The following is a 22,613-nucleotide window of genomic DNA, read 5'->3' on the forward strand; positions in this document are numbered from 1 at the left end:
AGGCACCCAGAAGGACACAGGGAGAAGGGAAACAAGAGTAACATCTTGCTCTGCCAGAATTTTTTTTTTCTTTTTTGGAGAGGGTACTGGGACTTGAATTCAGGGCCTGAGCACTGTCCTGCAGCCTCTTCACCTAAGGCTGGTGCTCTACCACTTGAGCCACAGCCCTCCTTCTGGCTTTTTGGTGGTTAATCTCTGATTAACCAAGTCTCATGGACTTTCCTGCCCAGGCTGGCTTCAAGCCACTCTCCTCAGATCTCGGACTCCTGTGTAGCTAGGATTACAGGTGTGAGCCACCAGTGCCTGGCTCTTTAGTTTTTTTGTTTTGTTTTGTTTTTGTAAGGTCTCCTATTTTCTCCAGGGGCCAACCCTGGACATTAGTCTGTTAACCTATGGCCACTCTCACAGCTGGAATTACAGACATGTATTTCCACACCAGCTTTTTTTTTTGCCAGACTTTTTTTTTGTCAGAGGTTGGCTTTGAACTGTGATCCTCCTGATCTCCACCTCCCCAGCTGCTGAGATTACAGGCATGAGTCAATGTGCCTAGCCCTTCACTGTCTTAATGTGGCCCTTTTAATTTGTAATTATTTACGGGAATGATTGTGAAGCTGTGAAAAAAATATTAGTAACCTCTAATTTTAAAAACAGTATAAAAAGGTTTTCTAGTATGTGTGTTGTGGGTTGTCCGTGGTGGTCTTAATAAGTGATTTTTATCTCACCCAAAAGTAAAATAAAAAATTAGCCGGGCACCGATGGCTCACACCTATAATCCTAGCTATTAAGAATGCTGATATCTGAGGATCATGATTCAAAGCCAGCCCAGGCAGTGAAGTCTGTGAGACTCTTATCTCCAATAAACCACCAGAAAGTGGTGCTGTGGCTCAACGGGTAGAGCATTAGCCTTGAGCTGAAGAGCTGAGGGACAGCGCCCCTTGACCAACAAAAAGTAAATTTAAAAATGAGATAAAAAATTAAGGTTGAAATATGAACATCTCAGTTTGACCAAAACAGGCTTTATTTACTTACTGATTTTAGAAAAGAAACAGAGTAAAATATATGTCAGAATCACCGAATAGGAGAACTGGAAAGACTCCAAAATCATCTGGTTCAAAAAGGCCCTGAGATGGGATGAGGTCTAGGATAACTGAAGTAAGAATTCTAGGGTGAGAGGGGAGGAAGACAATGTAAGAAAAGAGATGCGAAGAGATGAATAGTACGGGCAGGATTTGTTAGATAAGCAGTGCTCAAAAAAACACTCTTTCACTTGAAATAACACAAAATGTCCCAAATTTCGATCTTACTAAAAGGTGTGGAGTTCTGACTAAGCAGGAGACCATGTTTTGTTGTTGTTGTTGTTTTCTGGGTCCGGTTGTGGGGCCTGAACTCTGGGCCTGGGCACTGTCCCTCAGCTCTTCAGCTCAAGGCTAGCGCTCTACCACTTGAGCCACAGCGCCACATCTGGCTTTTTCTGCTTATGTGGTGCTGAGGAATCAAGCCCAGGGCCTCAGGCATGCAAGGCAAGCACTCTACCACTGAGCCACCTTCCCAGCCCCCAAGAGACCATGTTTTAAAAAGTAACATCACATGAGAAAAATGCAAATCAGTAAAAGGACAATGGAAGTAAATGATGAATAAAATATACTAGCAAGGGAAGGTGAAAGATTGGTAGGTCAGGATGGAAAGACACCAAAACTAAACCTACCAACTAAACTCACAAAAAGCCTTGCATGAAAGCTGGGGTTCCTGCCTTTGGGGGTCCCCAGGGTGGAAGACTGCCCCTGTAAATAGCCACCTCCGTAGCTGCTGGGTCACATCGTACTTACTCTGGTAGGACTCCTGTAACCCGGTGCCTGTTCAATCAGTAAGCTTTTCTCCAGGCCTGTCCTGAGATTAAGTCCTGGGCCCTAGGCAGGAGAGTCACAGAAATAAGTCAAAAATGTTACTTGGGGGATTTTTCACATCCAGCTACAACAGGCAGCCTCAGATCCACAGAATGCAATACTATCATAGCAACAGTGACTTAGAGGGGAGTGTGTGTATGAAAAGATGTAGCATCAATAACAAAGTGTGTTGGGGAACCCTTCTGAGAAGCCCTAGAGTACCCCCAAATAGGCCTTGCCAGGTTCCCTAAGAAAATAAGTTCCAACTGCCTAGCAGAGATGGTGGCCAACTAACCACCAACACTGTTTTGTTCATTCTGGGGTTAGGTATTTGGGAAGGGAATGTGTGAAAACAACTTGCTTCCTTCAAGGAGTAAGGAGAGTAAAAATATTAAATCCCTATGGGGGTCCACAGGGGAATATAAATGAAGTTAGTGGGTCAAATGATTTGGAAATACTAAGAAAGAATTGTTCTCATTAGACATTCCTGTACCTTCCCGGGGACAGTCTGAAAACATCTCATGGCCATTTTTAAAACTGGATTGCTTGCTTGTCCTTCTGATCTGTAACTTCTTCGTATACTCTGAGCACCAATCTTTTACCAGTTCATTTCAAAATACCTCCTTTTAGTTGCTGTTTTCTCTTTGCTCTTAAGTATTTTAAAGCCCAAATGATTTTACTGTTGGCAATCATAATCCATTTATTAATTTTTTTCTTTAAAGCCATATTGTCTAAGTCGAGGTCATCAAGATTTATCTGTTTTATACTAGCAATTGTACTGCTTTGATGCTGTTAGGTCTAGAATGAGCTCTACCTTCCTCACTGCCTTTTTTCCTCCTTTTTAACCATGGGCATCCTATTGTCATGGACACCATTTACTGAAAACACTTCCTTTTCTCCTCTGCGTTGGCATACAGGTTGACTGGACATGCATGTAAGGGTTCTCTTCTAAATGCCTGTCTGTATGCCAACAAACTGCTTCGATGAATGCAGCCTTACATTGGATTAGGAAATTACTCCACCTTTATTTTCAAAGTATTTTGACTATTTTGGATTCTTCTTATTTCAGTGTGTTTTAGAATCTTGTCAAGGTTGTTTTGTTTTTATTTTTGTTTTTAAGCTCCTAGCTGGGCATCAGTGGCGGATATCTACGGATTCCAGTTCCGCTGGAACACGTCGTCCAGGGTATAGTTGCACTTGTAATCCACTTTGAGAAGTCTGTGTACTAGTAGAAACCTCTAACCAATATGGGCAGTCTCTACTCATTATTTTCTAGAGAAATAAATTAGTAAATTTCTTAATTCTGTTATGCGAGTTTTCTTTTTAATTCCTGGGGAATTGTCACTGCTAGTATAATTTCAATTTTCATTAGGATCACACAAGATTGTTACTTCTGATGATACTTTTAACTTTTTTTTTTTCTAATCTGAATGCATTTTAGTTTTTGGAGGGGAGGAGTGAGGGCTTTGCACATTATTTTTCTCTGAAGTAGACAATCTTTCCTTGTTCCTGATTTAAGTAGAAAATCATTCTCTTCACCATTAAATACATTAGCTGTGGGCTTCTCACTGATGGTTTTCATTAGACTGAGAATTCTACATCAAATTTGTCCAGTAATACTCATCCTATTTGTAGATGGATGTTATATCCTATCAAACGCTCTCTATTTAGTCAATCATGTGCTCTATCATTTCTTCTCATAATTTGAAACATTAACCCTTCCTTATTTGTAGATTATATGTAGATTTGACCAAACACAGTAAAAAAGAAAAAGGAATTTCAAAATCTCAAAAACAGAATAAAATTTAGGGCTCCTGTACACAAGATATGCAGTTCAGTTGATGGGAAACTCAATACTACATTCTCATCAGCTGTGTTTAGATCCATCATGTGATCTGATAAGCATTTCCACCTCTTTTTGTAAAAATATGACTCTTCCAAAACAAATGGTGTCCCAAGAGAAAAATAAGAGTTATAGAAACCCTCCTAACCCAAAAAGGGCCAGTAGTGTTGCGTGAAGTTTTAAATTTGTTTTAGAATAGCTTGTCGTTAGTGGAAGTTGAGTGGGCATTCTGGGTAAATTATATCAAGCACTACAGAACAGCACTGCACTAACTTGATACACCTAGTGGTCTTTGTGGTACCATGTGCCTTTGGATATGGAATCCATAATGAATAATCCAGATTTTTGGATATTAAATGGGGCTGGCAGTGATAGGACACACCTCATTTGATCTTAGTATATAAACTTCCTTATTTGTTGTTGGATTGTTAACACTGTGTTTTTCTTAAAGATTTTTGCATTTATATTTATTATCTTCATTATCTTCTTAAGGTATTCATTTTAAAAACTACAAAATTTTCATTAAATCACTACTCTAGCTGCATTTCATTATCATTCAGTGGAAATTATCTTCATTATACATTGAAATTTCTACATTGGTTATTTAAAAGTGTTTGTATATTTCAAGACCTGCAAAATGTGTTGACCACTTCTTAGTTTCAATTTATTTTCTATTATATCAGTCCTTTTAAAATTCCTTCCAGCTCTTGCTCTTGCTCTTCTTTTCTAGCTCTCTCTGCTCTCTCTCTGCTCTAGCTCTTTCCTTCCTCTCTTTCCCAGCCACGTGGAGTGCCAACCTTGCCTGGTCCCAGCAGGTCTACTGAATAAACCTACCCCTTACCTGAATACCACGTGAGTGCTACTGTCTTACCCCTCTCTCTGCTCTTTTCTAGCTCTTTTCTCTCTTTCCTCTCTTTTTCCAGCCACGTGGAGTGCCAACCTTGCCTAGTCCCAGCAGGTCTACTGAATAAACCTACCCCTTACCTGAATACCACGTGCGTGCTACTGTTCCTACCCCTCTCTCTGCTCTTTTCTAGCTCTTTCCTCTCTTTCCCAGCTCTCTCTCATTCCCAGGCCTTTCCCAGCCACGTGGAGTGCCAACCTTGCCTGGTCCCATCAGGTCTACTGAATAAACCTACCCCTTACCTGAATACCACGTGCGTGCTGGTGCAGTTCTTACTCAGCTCTACCTCTTTTTAAAAACCTAACAATATAAAAAAAAAATTCCTTCCAACTTGTTTTATGGCACAGCATATGGTCTTTCATGCCAATGCTTTATGCACACATGGGGGAAAAATGTATTGTTCTGATGGGAGTTATATCAGGACAAATTAGCCAACAGCAGTGTCATGTTTATGTGTATGTACTGGGGCTTGAACTCAAGGACTGAGCACCATCCATTATTTTTTCACTTAGTTGTCACTCTGCCACTTGAGCAACAGCTCTGCTTTCTGCCTTCTGCTGGTTAATAAGCTGGAGATTGAGTTTTCTGTGCTTTTTCTTCCCAGACTGGCTTCTGAAGCTAAAGTGTGCCTCTGCGGATCCCAGATAGTTGATATTATTTTTTATTTTAATGATCTTGATCAATTCTAGCCTTTGAGTGTTCAGTTCATTTCATATCTAATGTATTTCTGCTTCTCTGGTTCATCGTCTTTGAAGTGACTTTGACCTCATGACTTTTGTCTTTAAAACAAATATAAACTTGAGAACAGATAGCTTAGCCTTTTCTCTTCTTATCTTCTTGCAATTTAAAAATGCTTGCACATCTTAATAGCCAGTATTGTCTTAGATCTGCAAATGGGTCAACACATTCAAGCCTCAGCACAATCCTCTTTGTAATTGTAACCCTTTTCCAGAAACTGCTTGGTCTGCCCACCCACAGTCCATCTGCTTCCTGTCCTTATTTTGGTTTCCTTGGGCATACAGAGAATGCTTGTCTTCTGGTACTATGTCAGTTTGTGGGCTGGCACTCACCAGTTTTTCTAGAAAGTCTAGAGGGTTTAAGAAATAACCAGGATTTGGGGAGATCTATCAGACACAGAAATACATCTTTCTGCCTTTTATGTTTCCTATTTTTAGTATGCTGCCATTCCAATTCATTTTTTTTAGTATGTTTCAGTGGTTGCTGCAATAATATGTGTCTCAAATTATCCTAGTCTTCTCTAGATTAAGGCTAATGTAATTCCAATAAAAATAGCTTTGTTCTAATATCACTTTAGTTCTACACTGCACCTCTGATATATACCTCACAATAGTGTTATAATTAGTTTTATATAATTTAATGCCACTTCAAGAAGGAAAACTAAACCTATTTATTATAGCAGGTAAATATATCTATCTCAAAGATTCCCATCTTCTAATTATTTAATCCAGCACAAATCTTGGTACTGCTGTAAAAGGACTTTGCATATTCAATAGAAGCTACTAACTAGGGAGGTTATCCTGCATTTTTCTAAATGGGCCCAGTAAAATAAGATGAACTCTTAAAAGCAGAGGATTTAGAGGCAGTGGAATAACTAGAGGAGGGTTGAGGCAGAAGGGTGATCAGAGAAAGGAAGTATACAAAGGACTCACCTTTTGTGAGTGGTGTTAATGATAGAAGAGAGGGTCTTGAGGCAATTAAGATTGATGTTTGGCCAAACATCAGCAGAGCAATGGAGACTTCAGTCCTACAATCCCATGGAATAGAATGGAATGAATTCTGACAATAGCCTGAATGAGCTGGAAGCTTATTCATACCCAGCCTCCAGAAAAGAATGCAGCCATTGGCATTTGGGAAAGAGGAATTTATTTGCATTGTTTCCATTTTTCTACTGTAGTGTTAAGAACTTACATAAGCATCACTCTTCTATCTCCTATTTACAATCATATGGAATATTACTACAAATACAATATATAGTTTTTAAAGACTTATGGGGAAATGCAATTTATGTTCTCTCCTCTTTTACAGGCATCTGAAAATCATTCAACTTAAATGAAAATTTATATGGACATGTTCTGTACATACCTTAAAGGGCAAAGCTTACACTGACAAAATTCAAAAAAATTTGCACAAGTACAATAAAAAACAGTCTAGATGATGTTATTTGGGGTACAAATATAAACAATACAGTACCGTTCAGTAATTTTGCAAAATAACACTCATACTTTATAGAAATAAAACTGCAAACCTGGAGAATGCTCTGACAAATATTAAACATTATATACACAATGAGGTAAATGTACCTTGGTCTCTTAGAGGTAATTTAAGTTTAAAGCAATTGACATTTTGAAGCATCTCCTTGACATATAAAGAAATATTAAATACCCCATTCCATTGGCACAACGTGAAAAGGGGGTATCAAAACATGGTGCGTGATACTCAATTCACAAATCTTATCAAAAAAAAAAAACAAATTCACTGAAGTTTTTTAAGTGTTAAGAAACAGGTTCAATGTTATTAACCATATTTTTTAAGTTTACGTTTACAAATAAGATTATGTAACAAGACTAAAAATATCATAATGATAATCCTCACAGCATTCCTAGAAAGAGGGCTCTTGGTACTCCAGCATCCAAACCAGACTTACTAAGCTGCAGTACACATCTAGAAATATTCTTCAGAATCTCTAAATATTTGAGTATTTTCTACAGACTTATGAAAGAACCAGCACTTGGAATCCCCATGCCTTGTAGTCAAAACACTGCCACAATCATGAAACAAAAGAAACAACTGACTTACAATCATTACTTTAGTGCATGGAAAATAAACTTTTGATATGTCTAGAGGGATACTGATTTTGTTGTGCATGCTTATTAGTACTTTATTTTACAAAACAGTCAATATATGACAGTTCTCAGAGAAAAAAAAGTGCTCACACATGTGTGCACTGTGGTTAGGTGACGACTTACACTTTGCAGTGAGAACTGAAATCTGGAATTCTTGGTGGCCGGGGCACTGTTTATTAACTCAAGGCACTTCTTGAGCACTATCATTACAGCAGAATTGCAAGCTCAGCTCTTCACACTCTGTGGTCCTTCAAGGGACTACAACAGGCCTTTGCTTCTGTCACAACTTCCATTGCCACAGCTGCTACCTTGCAGTCATCCTATTTCTTATCCATGGCAAAGAGTCAAAGCAAAGCAATTGGCAGGAGCATCCCCAGGCCTCTTTCATTTACTGTCCAGACCCAGAGACTACTACCTACCACATCCAACAACTCAAGGTAATGAAAGTATGTCCCACAATTTCCATCAACCATTTTACCCTTAAGACTCAAAAGCAACCCTTTGGTCAAAAGGCTGAGGTTGGAAAAGGGTCTCTCAGGGGCAAGCAGAAAGGTAGACTGGGAGAAACAGAGCTGAAAATATGAAGGAAGAACCAGGGATATCTATACTCCAGTAAGTCACACTTCTTTCTCTGTCACTACTCTGGAGTATTGGCAAGAGTACATAAGTAGGTTAATTTGCCAGAAGATACATTTTAGTCATGTTAAATCTTAGAAATTAAGCATCTTTAGATAGGCAGTATAAACAAGAATTTTGTTTTTGTGGGACTGAAGTATTATTCAAGTCAAATTTATTTTCTATTATGGCCACAGTAAATGTTCTATGACATTTTTTAAGTTAATTTTATTTTCAATTTTAGTCAATTGAGATTCATCAAGCTATCCTTACCCCCAAAAAGGAAATTAGCATAGTAACATGTAAACTCAATTTAGAACTAAATTCCAACTTAAAAAAAAAATCCCTGATATATCAAAAGTACATTTATCCACAAAGGCAAGAACAGTGTAATTGTAACTCAATCTTTGATGTTATAAGGAATATCTTTAGCAAACATTAATTACCCCATATGAAAGTGAGAAATCATGTATTACAACTTTAAATCAGACAACTTTTGGCATGTTCTTAAAATTATACAAAAATAGTTTTAGTGATAAAATGCATTGGTCCCCTGGGCTTCATAAAGCAGGTCTTAAAGGCTTAGAAATAGCAAACAAAATACCCCAAAACAGTACCTGATCATAGAACTAGAGCTTATTAAGCAGGTAAGTATAAAACAACTATGAAAAACAAACTTCTCAAACTTATTTACTCCAATGAAATCATGGTAACGACAGAGAAAACTCTAATTTGTAGTCAAAATACTGACTTCTAAGCAAATTTTCCCCATTATGTTCCTGACACTAAATTCCTATAAGTCATTCATTCAAAAACTGCTTTGGTTTTAAGACCAAATAGTCTTCCAAATTTATTCTATGTGTAACAGATAAGACATTATCAGAATGTACCTTATTCAGGCATTCACAATCTCTTCCTGACCCAAATACAGTAAAAGGTTCTTCTGACCCCTTTATGGGGAACTGACAACACAGAAATCAAAGCCTGGTCTCACAGCCAGTTCTCCCCTTCTGAATGAGATCACAGTGTTAAAAAAAAAAAAAAAAAAAAAAAGCCTTCGAAAACTGTAAAAGCCCTGAAAACACTTACAGAACTGGAAGTAAAAAAACAGTCACTAACAAGCTAATTTCAACTTCACATGAAAAAACCATGACAAGTTTACTTTGAACATGTATTTTTAATTAAAAAATATCCTTAAGTGTAAAACCTCTACTCAGAATGTCCTTTAGCTACTACCTCTCCTATTATTAGAGGAGCACTGAATTTATTACGTAACCATGTAGATCAATCAGTTGCAACATCTGCATGAGATAAGTAAAGACTGAATTAACAGCTGCCTTTCTCAAAGTGAAGCTTACTCTTTTCTAACCTCACAGAGAATCCACCAAACACACTAAGTAAAAAGTGTGACTATGCGACCACCAAACACATCTATTCAATCTATCACTGCCTGCCTAGAAAAAAGCCTAGTATTTAACATTACCCACATCCTAATCTTCAGTGTAATTACTTTCTTAAAAAAAATAACACTGTCTTTGATGAGATAAAGAAAAAAATGGCTTTATAGAATACCACACAACTTTTCACAAGCAGCTAGACAAAACTTCTCCATATAGATAACAGTCTGTTTGCTATAAAGGAACAATTATTAGAGCACTGTAAGCATCTAGAGTGCCACTTGACTTTTTGAAGTTACTCAGATAATACAACCAAACTAAAAAGCTCAATGTGAGAATATTCCAACATGACCATGATAACCATTTACTTATTAATGCCACTGCATTTCTTTAGTGTTTCAAGCACATTTCGGTAGGAAAAAGGCATTTTCAAAATGGAATACTGACAACATACCACAAAACCCTTCTAAAAACAACAACAAAAAGTTTGTGTTACCCCATAAATAACTTCTTGAATTCAAACACTAAAGGATTTAACACAGAGACTTTAAGTTCTACTCATTTCCATTAGAAAGACAGAGAAGTGGCACTTACTGGTATAGTACAATCCCATTTTGAAGGCATGTAGTGTTCTGAATATGTGAAAGAACAATAATAGTATACAAAATACAATTGCATAAATTATGTTCCTCACCTCTATATGAGGTCATTTTTAGACTCAAAATACAAGTTTTATAAGTGTTAGTTTTAAGATCCTGAAAAACTATAGAAGACTACATTCAAAGTCTGAAGGAAACTCTTTAGTGGTTCAGAATCCTCTGAGAATGTACTAACCAGGAGTAAATCATTTTCTTGAAAAATAAATGTTTTACGTAACTCAACAATCCAGCTCCTTTTCCCTCAAAGTTGATCTTCAACAAAGTAGAGTTACCCAAAGTTAAGACCAGCATCATCTTTTTTAAAAAAAAAGTTTTGTTAATAAAAACTAAAGGTAGACTACACAATATTTTGAAACTTTCCTGGGAAAGAAGCTTTGAATAGTGCACAGAAAAGACCCACATGGCTGTTCCTGGGTCCAGAGAAATCCTGGGAAGTTTTCAATTGACCTTATTACACTGCTGCAAACGGAAGCAATATCTTCTGTTCTCTCTCAGTGAGGTAGAACAACTGACCTCCCAAATGAAAACCCAGGAGAAGATCTGGGAAAAAGTAGAGTTCCAGCAAAGCTGCAGAATTACATTTTGATGCCTTCCTGTTGACTGAGTTGTGACAAAGTTTTCTTAATCCGCAAAGCAGTCAGCCTTGCTGCTCCATTGGCATACCAACATTCTCTCATAATTTTAGCCATCACTCTCAAGGCCTACAAGAAATGTAAGAAAAATAATTAATGCATATTACTAATTAATGCACAAACCATTCATCTGGGTTAGAATCCCTACCTGTAAATTTTCTTTTAAAATCATATACACACATGATTTTGTTTTAGTGTTACTTCTAGTAGCAAATGAATGGAAATGACTTCCGTTTCCATGTGAAATGGTAGGAGTGCCAGCTGTTAGATAGTCAAGGGAAACTTACTTAGTAGACTCAAAAGGTTAAAAAAAGTTGAACCTTAAACCAGTGCTGACAAGACAAAGAATGAATCTGCTCCTGCTGAGAAATTAACTGCAACTCTGTGACTAACCAAAAAACAAAAGAATGTCCTTTGGAAATGTGAGTAGCTGAAGAGGAAGGAGCCAAGAGACTGGTTCCCCCAAAAGATCAATATAGAAGCATGCACAAATGAAAAAACAGAAAGCAGAAAGATGAAGCTTATGTGGTGACTTGAACCTATAAAAACTTAGTGAGGTTTTAGAACCATGAAAATTTTCTGTTTGCTGCTACATAAAATGATAATTATACAGTTATCACTTGTCCAAAGTAATAGAATACACAATAATAACAGTGAACCCCAATGCAGTGCAAGTGATTGTGATATATCAAAATAGGCTCATCATTTGTGACCAATGGACTATCTGGAAGATAAAGGGTAATACATGTGTGGGGGTGAGACATATGGGTAACCCGTGTGCCTTAAATTTTGCTATGAACTTAAAACTTTTCATAGAAAAAATGTTCAAAGCCAGGCGCTGGTGGCTCACGCCTGTAATCCTAGCTACTCAGGAGGCTGAGATCTGAGGATCGCAGTTCAAAGCCAGCCCGGGCAGGAGAGACCATGAGACTCCTATCTCCAATAAACCATCAGAAAACCAGAAGTGGCGCTGTAGCTCAAGTGGTAGAGCGCGCACCTTGAGCTGAAGAGCTGAGGGACAACGCCCAGGCTCAGAGTTCAAGCCCCACGACCGACCAAAAAAAAAAATGTTCAGATATTATCATTTATCAAATGACGTTACATACAAATTCTCTAACAATGATGACCTGTTTCTCTTCTGTGCCTGCCTGAATACTTAATTATTTATGGAGGTAACATACTTTGTATGATACAGTTTCCCTGGAGTCCTACATTATTTTAAGATATAGAACCAATTACTTACATGACCACCTTTTTACTCCTAAGCTACAAAATGTCAGATCTAAAAGCTACATCACTACAACAACTGCCACAGTTTTTCAAAACTTTTTGTAAAAGCTAGGAATGAGAAGGTGTTGACACTGTTGGAAAGCATTTTCCCCAAACTCTTGGTTAACAGTTACTGGGGCATCAGATAAATAAGAACCCAAAATCAATGGCAACTGCTTCATAATCATCTTAGACAAGTTCTTCATCTTACAAAGGGATATTGAGTTCAGAGAAGTAAAGTGATCTGTCCAAAGTTCCACTGTGAAATAGAAGCCAGACAATTTAGAATACAGGTCTCCTAATTCCTACGGAGTATCTGTCCAGTAACTTTAGGTTGCACTCTTGGGAGGGAGATATTCACCTAAAAGTAGTCTTATTTCATCTGGCAGATCTAATAATGTTGAGATCTGCCAATGGCCATTACAAATACTCTCTGATCCTTTTAATGTACTTAAAGTTGAACATGAAAAGCATACTACTTTAATTCATTGGTTTAAATGCTTTGAAAAAGAAAGAAAATTAAATTCTAATTCTAGTCTGTTTTCCTTAAGAAACAAAATTTCTTCATACTAAACACAAGCAATTTAGAAAATGGATTCGTGTCAAGGAGAAATACTCACTTCACAGCTTTGCCATCTGTTAGGAATATTTGGCCTTAACTTCTGTTCACAAACTACTTTTCTCATTTCTTCAACCGATGGATCAGAAGGTACAAGATCATAATAAGGCAGTTGGTAATCTTCATGAATTCCTACAGTGGTTACAAAAAAATCTATTTCAGCCAATGACACACAATTACAAGTATCACCTAAGAGGACTGTTACAATGACCCATTACTAAATCAGATATTAGAACAAAGCACTTATCTGTATCAGCCACAACTAAGATACCATTTGGCCCACACCTTGAAATTAAGCATAGCCATGAGATTGACAAAAGTTATTTATAATGAGGGCTAACTATGAGCTATACTGATCAGGTTGACATTTTCCCCTAAAACCCTATTTGAGAGCAAATAAGGTTTTGTTCAATGATTGTACAAGCCTCTTTCTGGGTACTGGAATATACAGTCTTTATCAATGAAATATGAACTCTGTAAGGGAACTCTGAAATCAAAGTCCCTTCTACTTGTATCCCTCAATACTATGTCTATTTGCTACAATTCCCATACTCTGTCCCTCAATGCCTTGGGTCAGTCCTAGGTTTCAGCCAAGGCTGGAGATCTCAAAGCCTAAGATATTTTTTTTTAATTTGTGTGCCAGTTCTGGGCTTGAACCCAGAGCCTGGAGTGTTCAAGGCCACACTCCATCACTTAAGCCACAGCACCACTTACAACTTTTTTTGGTGTTAACTGGAGAGAAGAGTCTCACAGACTTTCCTGCCTCAGCTGGCTTTGAACCACAACCCTCAGATCTAAGCCTCCTGAATAGCTAGAAATATAGTGTAAGCCACCTGCACCTGGTAAGATATTGTTTCTTCAGTAAACACTGATAAATGCTCTCATCTAAAATGAAACCTAATCTAATGTAGTGGTAACTGCATTACTACTATATTACTCAAGCTGGTGGAAATAACCACAATCTCAAGGGAAAAAAAGTTTGACAAGGTCCAGTTCTGCATGACTTCACAAGCAGCCATTCATTCTAATAACCACAGTCCAAGATAATGAAAGACTGAGTTCTGATGCTGCCTGAGAGTCAAATGGAAACAAAGTCAATACTAGGATACAGCTATGCACTGGCATGGCTTGTCATTTCCTTTACTCCATGTTTTAGCATCATTTTTCTTCTGGCACTCTCAGTGATCACCTGTCAGACTGTTAACTGTAGAATTTCATTCAATAAAATGAAGTCAATTCTTGAACAACTTCTGCTCATAATGGACTGTAAGGAAAAAGAAGAGCCATTTACCACCAATGGAACATCGTCGTGCAATTTCCCAGAATACTAAGCCCATTGCATAGATGTCTGCACGTTTGAAGGATTCAAAATGTTTCATATTTATGGAATCATCTAGAACTTCAGGAGCCATGTACCTAAAAAGAAGACAAAATTCTACTTTGTTCAATAGCAGCCATATTATTTTTTAACTTTTAAAAAAAATTTCTTAGGGGTACAAGATGATTATTAACTTTAAAAAAATAGTTCACATTCCAATTTTTTAAAAAACTTTCCTAAATACATAAAGTACAAAGTAAAATATCCTTTTACCTCCAGTATTAACATTTGAATGAACATCCTTTCCAACATTTCTCTATACATATACGTACACACAATTTACAAAAATGAGATCATACCAGACTCAAGAAAAATATCTGAAAACCCAGGCCAGTTTGTAAATAAATGACATCTATTAAATCCCAAGAAATGCTGAAACAGCAGTTTTAACCTTAAGGATAGTTTCACCCTGAGTTCTCAAACTACCTGAAATCTGATTTTGGCTTATGAAGACACATATACAACAATTATAACTAAATATAACCACATGAATACCAGCTTCATGTACTACGTATGCTAGGACTATGTATTTTAATTTGTAACAATAATTAAACTAAAGCAGGATTTAAAGAATGGCAGAGACTTCAGGGAACAAACAGATAAAAATGTGTGCAAGCTTTCACGCTGAAACTACATTACAAGGTTATAAAGTTTCAAAGACCCTACAAAGGTTATAGGTCAAGACCTATAAGACTTGCATGAAGACTTGCAGCTACCTCTGTTGAGGATCTCTTAAGCCAATGGAGAGTTCTGAATACTCACTGCATCTGGAAATCTAAGTACATTTTAGACAGGCTAAAGCTGCTGGCATTGTTCAAGGTCTAAGCAGTAGTTTTGAAGAAATGTTCTGCTTGGTAAAAACAAAGGCTTTGGGGTCAGAAATCTGAGCTCTTCAGGTTACCATCCATATGAATTGTTCATATTCTTAACTTCTACAAGGTAGTTTCCTCATCTGTGAATTAATGGTAGGGTTACCTCAATAGGTTCTCTTGAAAAGATTCCCACATGCCAGGTAGGCACTGTGATGGATACTTGCACTACAAGGCTGCAAACAAGCAGTTTGCAATCCAACAGAACATACAAGACACATACATAAATGGACAGTTACAGCATAATATGGAAAATGCCTCAATGGTGTAGGTTCACTGTGCTATGATAGCCCTTCCTGGACTGACATCAGAAAAAAAACTTTTCAAGAGTGAGGTTCAGAAAAGACTTTCTATAAGAAAAGAAGGATGTAAGTTAAAAAAAAAAAAAGCAAAGGACACAACACATACAAATTCTAAGGAAGACAGGTAAGCTAATATATACAAACAGTTGGACTAGCTACAATACAGCATTTGAGGAAGGCATTAAATAAGGATAGGCACATGCGTGCATGCATACGAGTGAGCACACACACACACACACACACACACACACGAAACCTACTAAGATGGTGGTGAATAGACAATAACCTACAAAAATCAGTTACTATTACAACTAATCTAATTAATGAAAATATTTTCTGGAAGTGCTGTCTTTTATTATCAGACACCTTACTAGTCAGGTAATCTTGGCTTCAGAACAGAAAAGACCATGACACTATATTCCTATGGCCAGTCCAATAAAGTACCAAGTTTGAATTTCAGAAAAGACACACACATACTAATTAGAAGAAGGAAAAGAAACTGATTTCAAGAATCATTAAATACCACTTATTCACAAGTGTACCTTTTTGTTCCTACTCTGTGGTTTGGAGCTATATCAATTGTATCAGTAGCTGAATCATGCCTTACTGCCAGTCCTAAGTCTGCAATACAGCAAGTTCCATTCTTCTTCACCAAGATATTCTTTGATTTCAAATCTCTATGAGCAATGGCTGGTTTTCCTAAAGAACCAAAAATTAAACATGATTTATTAAGAAGAATTATCAGTCACAACCATCCCCTTTAGGCTCAAAAGTCATCCTCCAGTCATGAAAGCTTTTCTACCACATCACTGCAACACTTAGACTTTTACTAAACAACCAAGTGACTCACTACACCAAAAGTTGCTGAAATTCTGTCTTTAAAGAAAATGGAAACGATATGATGGGCCAAAATATGATGCTCAAAGAACATAAGTCTCAAAGACTTATAGTGAAAAAAACTGAAGATGAAAAGAGTTATTGGTTTATTGGTGTCTTATGAATTCTTTACAAGAAACCTAATTACAGACTGATATCCCAAGTGTGTGTGTGTGTGTGTGTGTGTGTGTGCACGCGTGTGTGCGTGCGCACATGTGCACGTGTGCACGCACATGCATGCATGCACATGCATGCATCAATACTGGGATTCAACTCAGGACCAGAGGTTAAGTGTCTCATGGACTTTTCTGTCCAGCTGGCAGATCTCAGCCTCTTGAGTAGCTAGCTTTACAGGCATGAGCCACCAGCACCCAGCTTGAATGCTACATTTTTAAGAATTCACAAAAATACCCATGTTGTTATAATGCCTACAAAAAAAAAAAATCTCTAAACAAATTCCCAGGCTTTTAACACTGAGATATTTCTACAGAAACGTTGTTTTCAAGAAAATAAAATCTATCTAAATACCCCTACTGAGGCTGACTTCTATTTAATACACATTAGATTCATGATAATCTAAAGTTTAAATAATAACTATTTGAAGAGTTACCTTGGGTACCAACAATCTCCATGTGAAGATGGGCAAGACCACTTGCTGTGGACAAAGCAAGTTTGATCATTCCTTCCACAGTTACTGTGTATCTGTTCAAGTAATCAAATAGGGAGCCATGCTCATGATAATCTGACACCAACCAGAGCTGAGTCCATGTACCATTGTCTGCAAAACAATAATGATGTTTCAGCTGAGTTGTAGAAACTATGGCTTATATATTCAAAGTCACAAATCACTATTACTCTCAACTCCATATCATACTACTACAACTTGATTCCCCCTTAAGTTTGAATTTCCTTCACAATCTGTTATATATTGACATTTGTTCTATACTTTTACATACACATTCTTTAGATACTCAGAGTAATCCATTTATTCTTGAGATAACACAAGGATAAATAATATTAAGGAGCCAATGAATTGTAGTCAGTTGACACAGTAGCAAGTCTGGAATTTTAAATGCCTAGATTGGGGCCAGATTAGGAGTTCTACTCCAGTTTTTAAAAATAAAAAAGTAAAAGGAAATAAAAAAAACCCCAAACCCCTAGCAACAGGGAAGGAACTGAGAAGTATCAGGGAGCCTACTTGACCACAATGGGGTTAGAAGGGTAGACAAGAAGACAATGAGCCTCCATTAATAGTGATGATCTTTAGCCAAAGACCATGGATATAGTTCACAAAGATACCAAGTAAGAAGTTGGTTTAAAAAACAACAACAACAAAGCAGTGCCTATGACATAAGCAGACTGAACCTAGTTATACCCAAGGTCCATGAATATGAATTCTAAAGTTCCTTTGCAAGCTGTTAGATGAATTTGAAATGGTAAAGATGCTAGATGGGCTCCTAGGTTAGACCAGTCCACAAAAGATAGGAACTAGAAAAATACAGAATTATAAAGAAAAAAAATGCCTTACAACTTTAAGAGACAGAGTAATTCAGTAAAAGATCTATACTTTACTCATTCTGACCTGGGTTGGGATCCAGGGCCAACCTGTTATCAATTACATGATCACAGACAAGTTTCTTAGCTAAGGCCTCTGTTTTTTCTTTATACAAGAATCATATCTTGGGTTGGGAATGTGGCTTAGTGGTAGAGTACTGGCCTTGCATGCATGAAGCCCTGGATTGGATTCCTCAGTACCACATAAACAGAGTGCTAGCCTTGAGCAAAAGCAGCCCAGGGACAGTGCCCAGGCCCTGAGTTCAAGCCCCAAGACTGGCAAAAAAAAAAAAAATCATCATATCTTACTCTGTTTTACTTAAGATTTCAAAGAGACCACAGTACTAGACTTTCAAATTTCAGGTAGTACAATGGTTGGCAATTAAGAGCTTAAAGTGTGTTTCTTCCCCTCCTATTGGCTATAAAACTGAAGAAAAAATTGACATTCATGATTTTTTTATTTTGAAGGTTGTTACTTCAAGAACAACAGCACTGAGTAGAAGAGATTAAGGAAAGAGATGGAACTTTTCAGATTCTAAAGGGGGTTTTCTCATTATTTTCCAAAGAACTAACTTTTTTTTCATAACCCTTATGACTCTATACAAACCATCTTTTTCTGTAAGTACATGACTAGCTTCCATGACTGAATTTTGAAAGGCTCACAAACATGAAATGAAAAAGAACATAGGTAGGTAGAAGAAAAGATTTTTCATGAAGCAACTGACCAGGGAGACAAAGCATGGACAGGGCTGTATGAGATGCAATTAGCCAAGTCAATAAGATAAAGATAAAGGAAAAGGGACCTGGGGTTGGAAGATCTAGGTTCTGAGTAAAGTCCATTAAAGCCTTGACAAAGAAGATAAAAGGAACAGGGAAGAACCAAGTAGGGCTAGCTAGGTAGTTCATACAGTGACCACCAGATGGCAGCATCCATTTACGTGGTTACTTTTTCTTTTTGTTTTTGTTAGTTTGTTTTTTGGTCTTTTCTTCTTGGTATTGGGGATTCAACCCAGGATATTGCACTTGCTAGGCAAGCGCTTCGCCTCTGAGCTACATCCCAGCCCTTTTTTCATTTTTCTTCTTTTCCTTTTTTGGTGCCAGTCCTGAAGCTTCAACTCAGGGCCTAGATTGTCATGACTTCCCTGCTAAGGCTGTCTTTGAACTGTGATCCTCAGATCTTAGCCTCCTGAGTAGCTAGGATTACAGGTGTGAGCCACTAGCACCTGGCTAGTTGCTGCTTTTTAACAAATGAATCAGTTCAGACACAGCAGCTCTGGCTTCTTTGCCCATGTGTCTGCAACTTGCAACATACCCTACTACATGCCCTACTACGTGAGATTTAAGCTTCAAAATACAGATCTAAGTCACTTAGAAGTTGAAATCAGAATAGAAAAACCTTTAAGAGAACAATCAGTATTTGTAGAATTCTAGCCTTCTTATAAAATCAGTAAGATGCTGAAAAAAGTAACAAGAATAAGCTGAGTGTGGTAAATGAGCCATTAATCCCAGGCCTTGGGAGGCTGAGGCAGGAGGATCACAAGTTGAGGCCAGTCTTGCCTATACAAAGAGTTTCAAGCCAGCCTGGACTACATAGCAAAACCTTGTTTCAAAAATAAACAAAAAGGAGGAAAGAGAGTAAGAGGGAAAGGATTATGGAAGGATTGAGGGAAGAATTAAGTAGCTCAAAGGAAGAACAAAATAAGAACAAAGGAACTGGTCCAAGTGTGATCATTTTTGTTTATTTTTTAAAAACTTAAATAATATTGAAGTATTAGTAGCCACTGATTATTGCTGCCTACAGCCAATCACTGTCTATTGTCATAATCAAACATTATGTGTCTCTTGTGCTCTAACAAGTATATAATATACTTAGTATGTATTTAGGGAAAACCACTAAACTTCAATTAGATTGAGCCTCTAAAGCCAGGTTTTAAAGAAAATACAGATGACTAAGAGACATTCCATATTGTCTTTGTAATTAGCAAATTACAGAATTTTATGAGCCCACAGCACCATCTACTTTCTTCAGCAAATAAATTTAAAAAAACAAACACTAAAACAGTTGAGGGAAACCAACGATTTTTAAGAGCCGTATGAGAAGTATCAACCAAATGCAATATGTGAACTTGGGACTATATCTGAATAAACAACCTGTCTTTTTGGAAAGAGACAACTGCAGAGCTAAACCAGACAGGATATTTGAAAATCATTTAGAGTGGTTGTTTCATAAAAGATACTCTTTTATCACTTAAAGATAAGAGCTGAAATATGGGGGTTTTGCCTTTTTTTTTTCTGGTCATGGGGCTTGAACTCTGGGCCTAGGGGCTGTCCCTGAGCTCTTCAGCTCAAGGTGAGCACTCTACCACTTCAGCCACAGTACCACTTTCTGGTTTTCTGGTGGATAACTGTAGATAAGAGTCTCACAGACTATCCTGCCCCAGCTGGCTTTGACCCATGATCCTCAGATCTCAACCTCCTGAGTAGCTAGGATTACAGGCATGAGCCACCAGCACCCAGCTAAAACTAAAATGTTTATAGATGAAAAGATAGGTAATCTGGGATTGGTTACAAACAATTTGGTTAGATGTAAATAGATCAGAGACCAGTGATTGACAGTGAGCTGATAACTGAAGCTGGCTGGTGAAGAAGCAGCATACTATTCTCTACTTTTCCACACATTGGACATTTCCTGTAAATATACATATAAGTATATATATAAAGCAAATATATGTATATAAAGCATATACATTTATATATTTTTTAACCAAGTAAAAGATGCTTATTGTAAATAATTTGAAAATACAGAAGTGAAAAAAATCCATACCCACCATCTGAGATCAAACAGTTAATATTGTGAAGAAATAAATACCACTAAAGGAAATGAAGGAGATAGAAGGAATGATGCCTAAAGGTCTGGCCAAGCTACAAAAAATGGTAAGAATTTGCTTTTTTTTTTTTTTTTAATTTTGTTGCTACTCCAGTAGCTTGAACTCAGGACCTAGGTGTTGTGCCTGAGTATTGCTTAAGGCTAGTGCTCTATCACTTGAGCCACAGCTCCACTTGCAGCTTTTTTGGTAGCTAATTGAAAGTAAGTTTCATGGACTTTCTTGCCTGGACTAGTTTTGAAGTGTGATCCTCAAAATCTCAATCTTCTGAGTAGCTATATAATAAGAGTGAGCCACCAGCATCTGGCTTAGTTGTTTTCATTTGGTTGTGTAATAGAAAATCTGAGAAATACACTTGATGTAGGGTGAGGATGTTGAGGGGAGGGTCGCAACATGAGTCTGACAGAATGATGTGTGGTAGAAGTAGGAACTGTGGAGACAAGTACTGACTGAGGCCCAGGAAGCAGGTGAAGCAGAGTCTGAAGTCACTGCTGCAATCACCATCACACTGACTATTGAGGCAGCCTCTTGCTCCTTCAGCATCGCACTTGGCTTGGCCTTGCACCTGTGATATAGGTGTGTCCACCTAATTAACAACAGACAGGCAGCTGGAGAAGGACCATTTCTTCTTAACAGAGCTTACTTAAAGATGAATATTTATCCCCTACTATCTCAGAATATAGAATATATTGATAAATTATTTTTACCTTCCCCCAAATAAGGTCATTGGTCTATTATACTATTATACTAAAATACCCTACTGGGTTGGAAGAAATTACAAAGAAACAAATATCTAAGCCCTACTCTACTTCAAATTTTGACCAACCACAGTTTATACATTTTTCTACCTTATAATATTCAACTAACTGCCCAGAACTAAAATAACACAAGTATGTGGCTATTATAGTTCTATATTTTAAGCCAATATGAGATTTAGAACCATTTAGTCATGAGGTAAGACAATCTTGCTTTTTTATTTTTTGGCATTGGGGCCTGAACTCTGGGCCTGGGCGCTGTCCCTCAGCTCTTCAGCTCAAGGCTAGCATCCTACCACTTGAGCCACAGCACCACTTCCGGTTTTCTGGTGGTTTATTGGAGATAAGAGTCCTACCCAGGCTGGCTTTGAGTTGTGATCCTCAGATCTCAGCCTCCTGAGTAGCTAGGATTATAGGGATGAACCATGGGTGTCCAGCTCAAGACAATTTTGAAGAAGAATCTGTTTCCTAAAGTTTATATTTGACTAAATGGGTATCATCTTTAGGATCTAAATCTATTTCTCACCAAATATAATAAGACTTAGTAGTTGGATCTTTAAAAAAGGCTTAACTAGACTTTGTTACCCTCTGTAAGAGTTAGCAAATGCTACTGACCTTTATTGTCTGCTGCTATAAATCCCAGGATGTTTTCATGGCGTAACATTACAGTCTGATAAATCTCTGCCTCACGGAACCATGAACGTTCTTCTCTAGAGGAGAATATCTTCACAGCAACTTCTTCTCCCCGCCACTTTCCTCGCCAGACTTCTCCAAATCGACCTTTGCCAATACTTTCTTGTAATACTATTGTTCTTGCGATTGTTCTCTGAACAAGCAGTGGTAGACCTAAAGACAAAAATAAATAGTATTCACATAATCAGAAATATGTGCCTCAAAAAACCATAACACACAATATAGAATGACTTAGTAGGTGTCCTGAAATTCTACCTTTAAGGAACTTAAATGTCACGAGATATAGACTACATTTACAAAACAAAACAATAAATAAAATAGTACAATAAAATAATCCAGAAACTCCTGCCTATAAGGTCAGGGTAGGCATTGTAAGTTAAGTTCAATTTGACTGTCCTTTACCACAGGGACAGAACCAAAGTAGAAAAAAGAAATACAACAGGTAGGAAAAGTATGCAGTAGAGGCAGGTGATAAAAATGAACAAATAGGGCTTGGAAGGTGGCTCAGTGGTACAGCGCTTGCCTTGCATACCTGAGGCCCTGGGTTCGATTCCTTAGCACCACATAAGCAAAAAGAAAAAAGCCGGAAGTGGTGCTGTGGCTCAAGTGGTAGAGC

General features: G+C 37.5%; 1 protein-coding gene across 1 annotated transcript in view; it reads right to left on the reverse strand.

The window, feature by feature from the left end:
• Nucleotides 1–6,497: 6,497 nt before the first annotated feature.
• The window catches only part of Tgfbr1 (transforming growth factor, beta receptor 1), a 48,715-nt gene continuing 32,599 nt past the window's right edge, over nucleotides 6,498–22,613 (reverse strand). Inside the window, exons 5-10 of the mRNA XM_013023241.1 lie at nucleotides 21,920–22,150; nucleotides 16,721–16,888; nucleotides 15,777–15,933; nucleotides 13,977–14,101; nucleotides 12,687–12,817; nucleotides 6,498–10,866 (exon numbers count right to left, since the gene is read on the reverse strand). Of these exons, the coding sequence (XP_012878695.1) occupies nucleotides 10,741–10,866; nucleotides 12,687–12,817; nucleotides 13,977–14,101; nucleotides 15,777–15,933; nucleotides 16,721–16,888; nucleotides 21,920–22,150 (938 nt within the window). The 3' untranslated portion in view covers nucleotides 6,498–10,740. The remainder of the gene's footprint in view (nucleotides 10,867–12,686; nucleotides 12,818–13,976; nucleotides 14,102–15,776; nucleotides 15,934–16,720; nucleotides 16,889–21,919; nucleotides 22,151–22,613) is intronic.

This window comes from Dipodomys ordii, unplaced genomic scaffold, assembly GCF_000151885.1.
Source record: "Dipodomys ordii isolate 6190 unplaced genomic scaffold, Dord_2.0 Scaffold67, whole genome shotgun sequence".
Lineage (NCBI taxonomy): Eukaryota > Metazoa > Chordata > Mammalia > Rodentia > Heteromyidae > Dipodomys > Dipodomys ordii.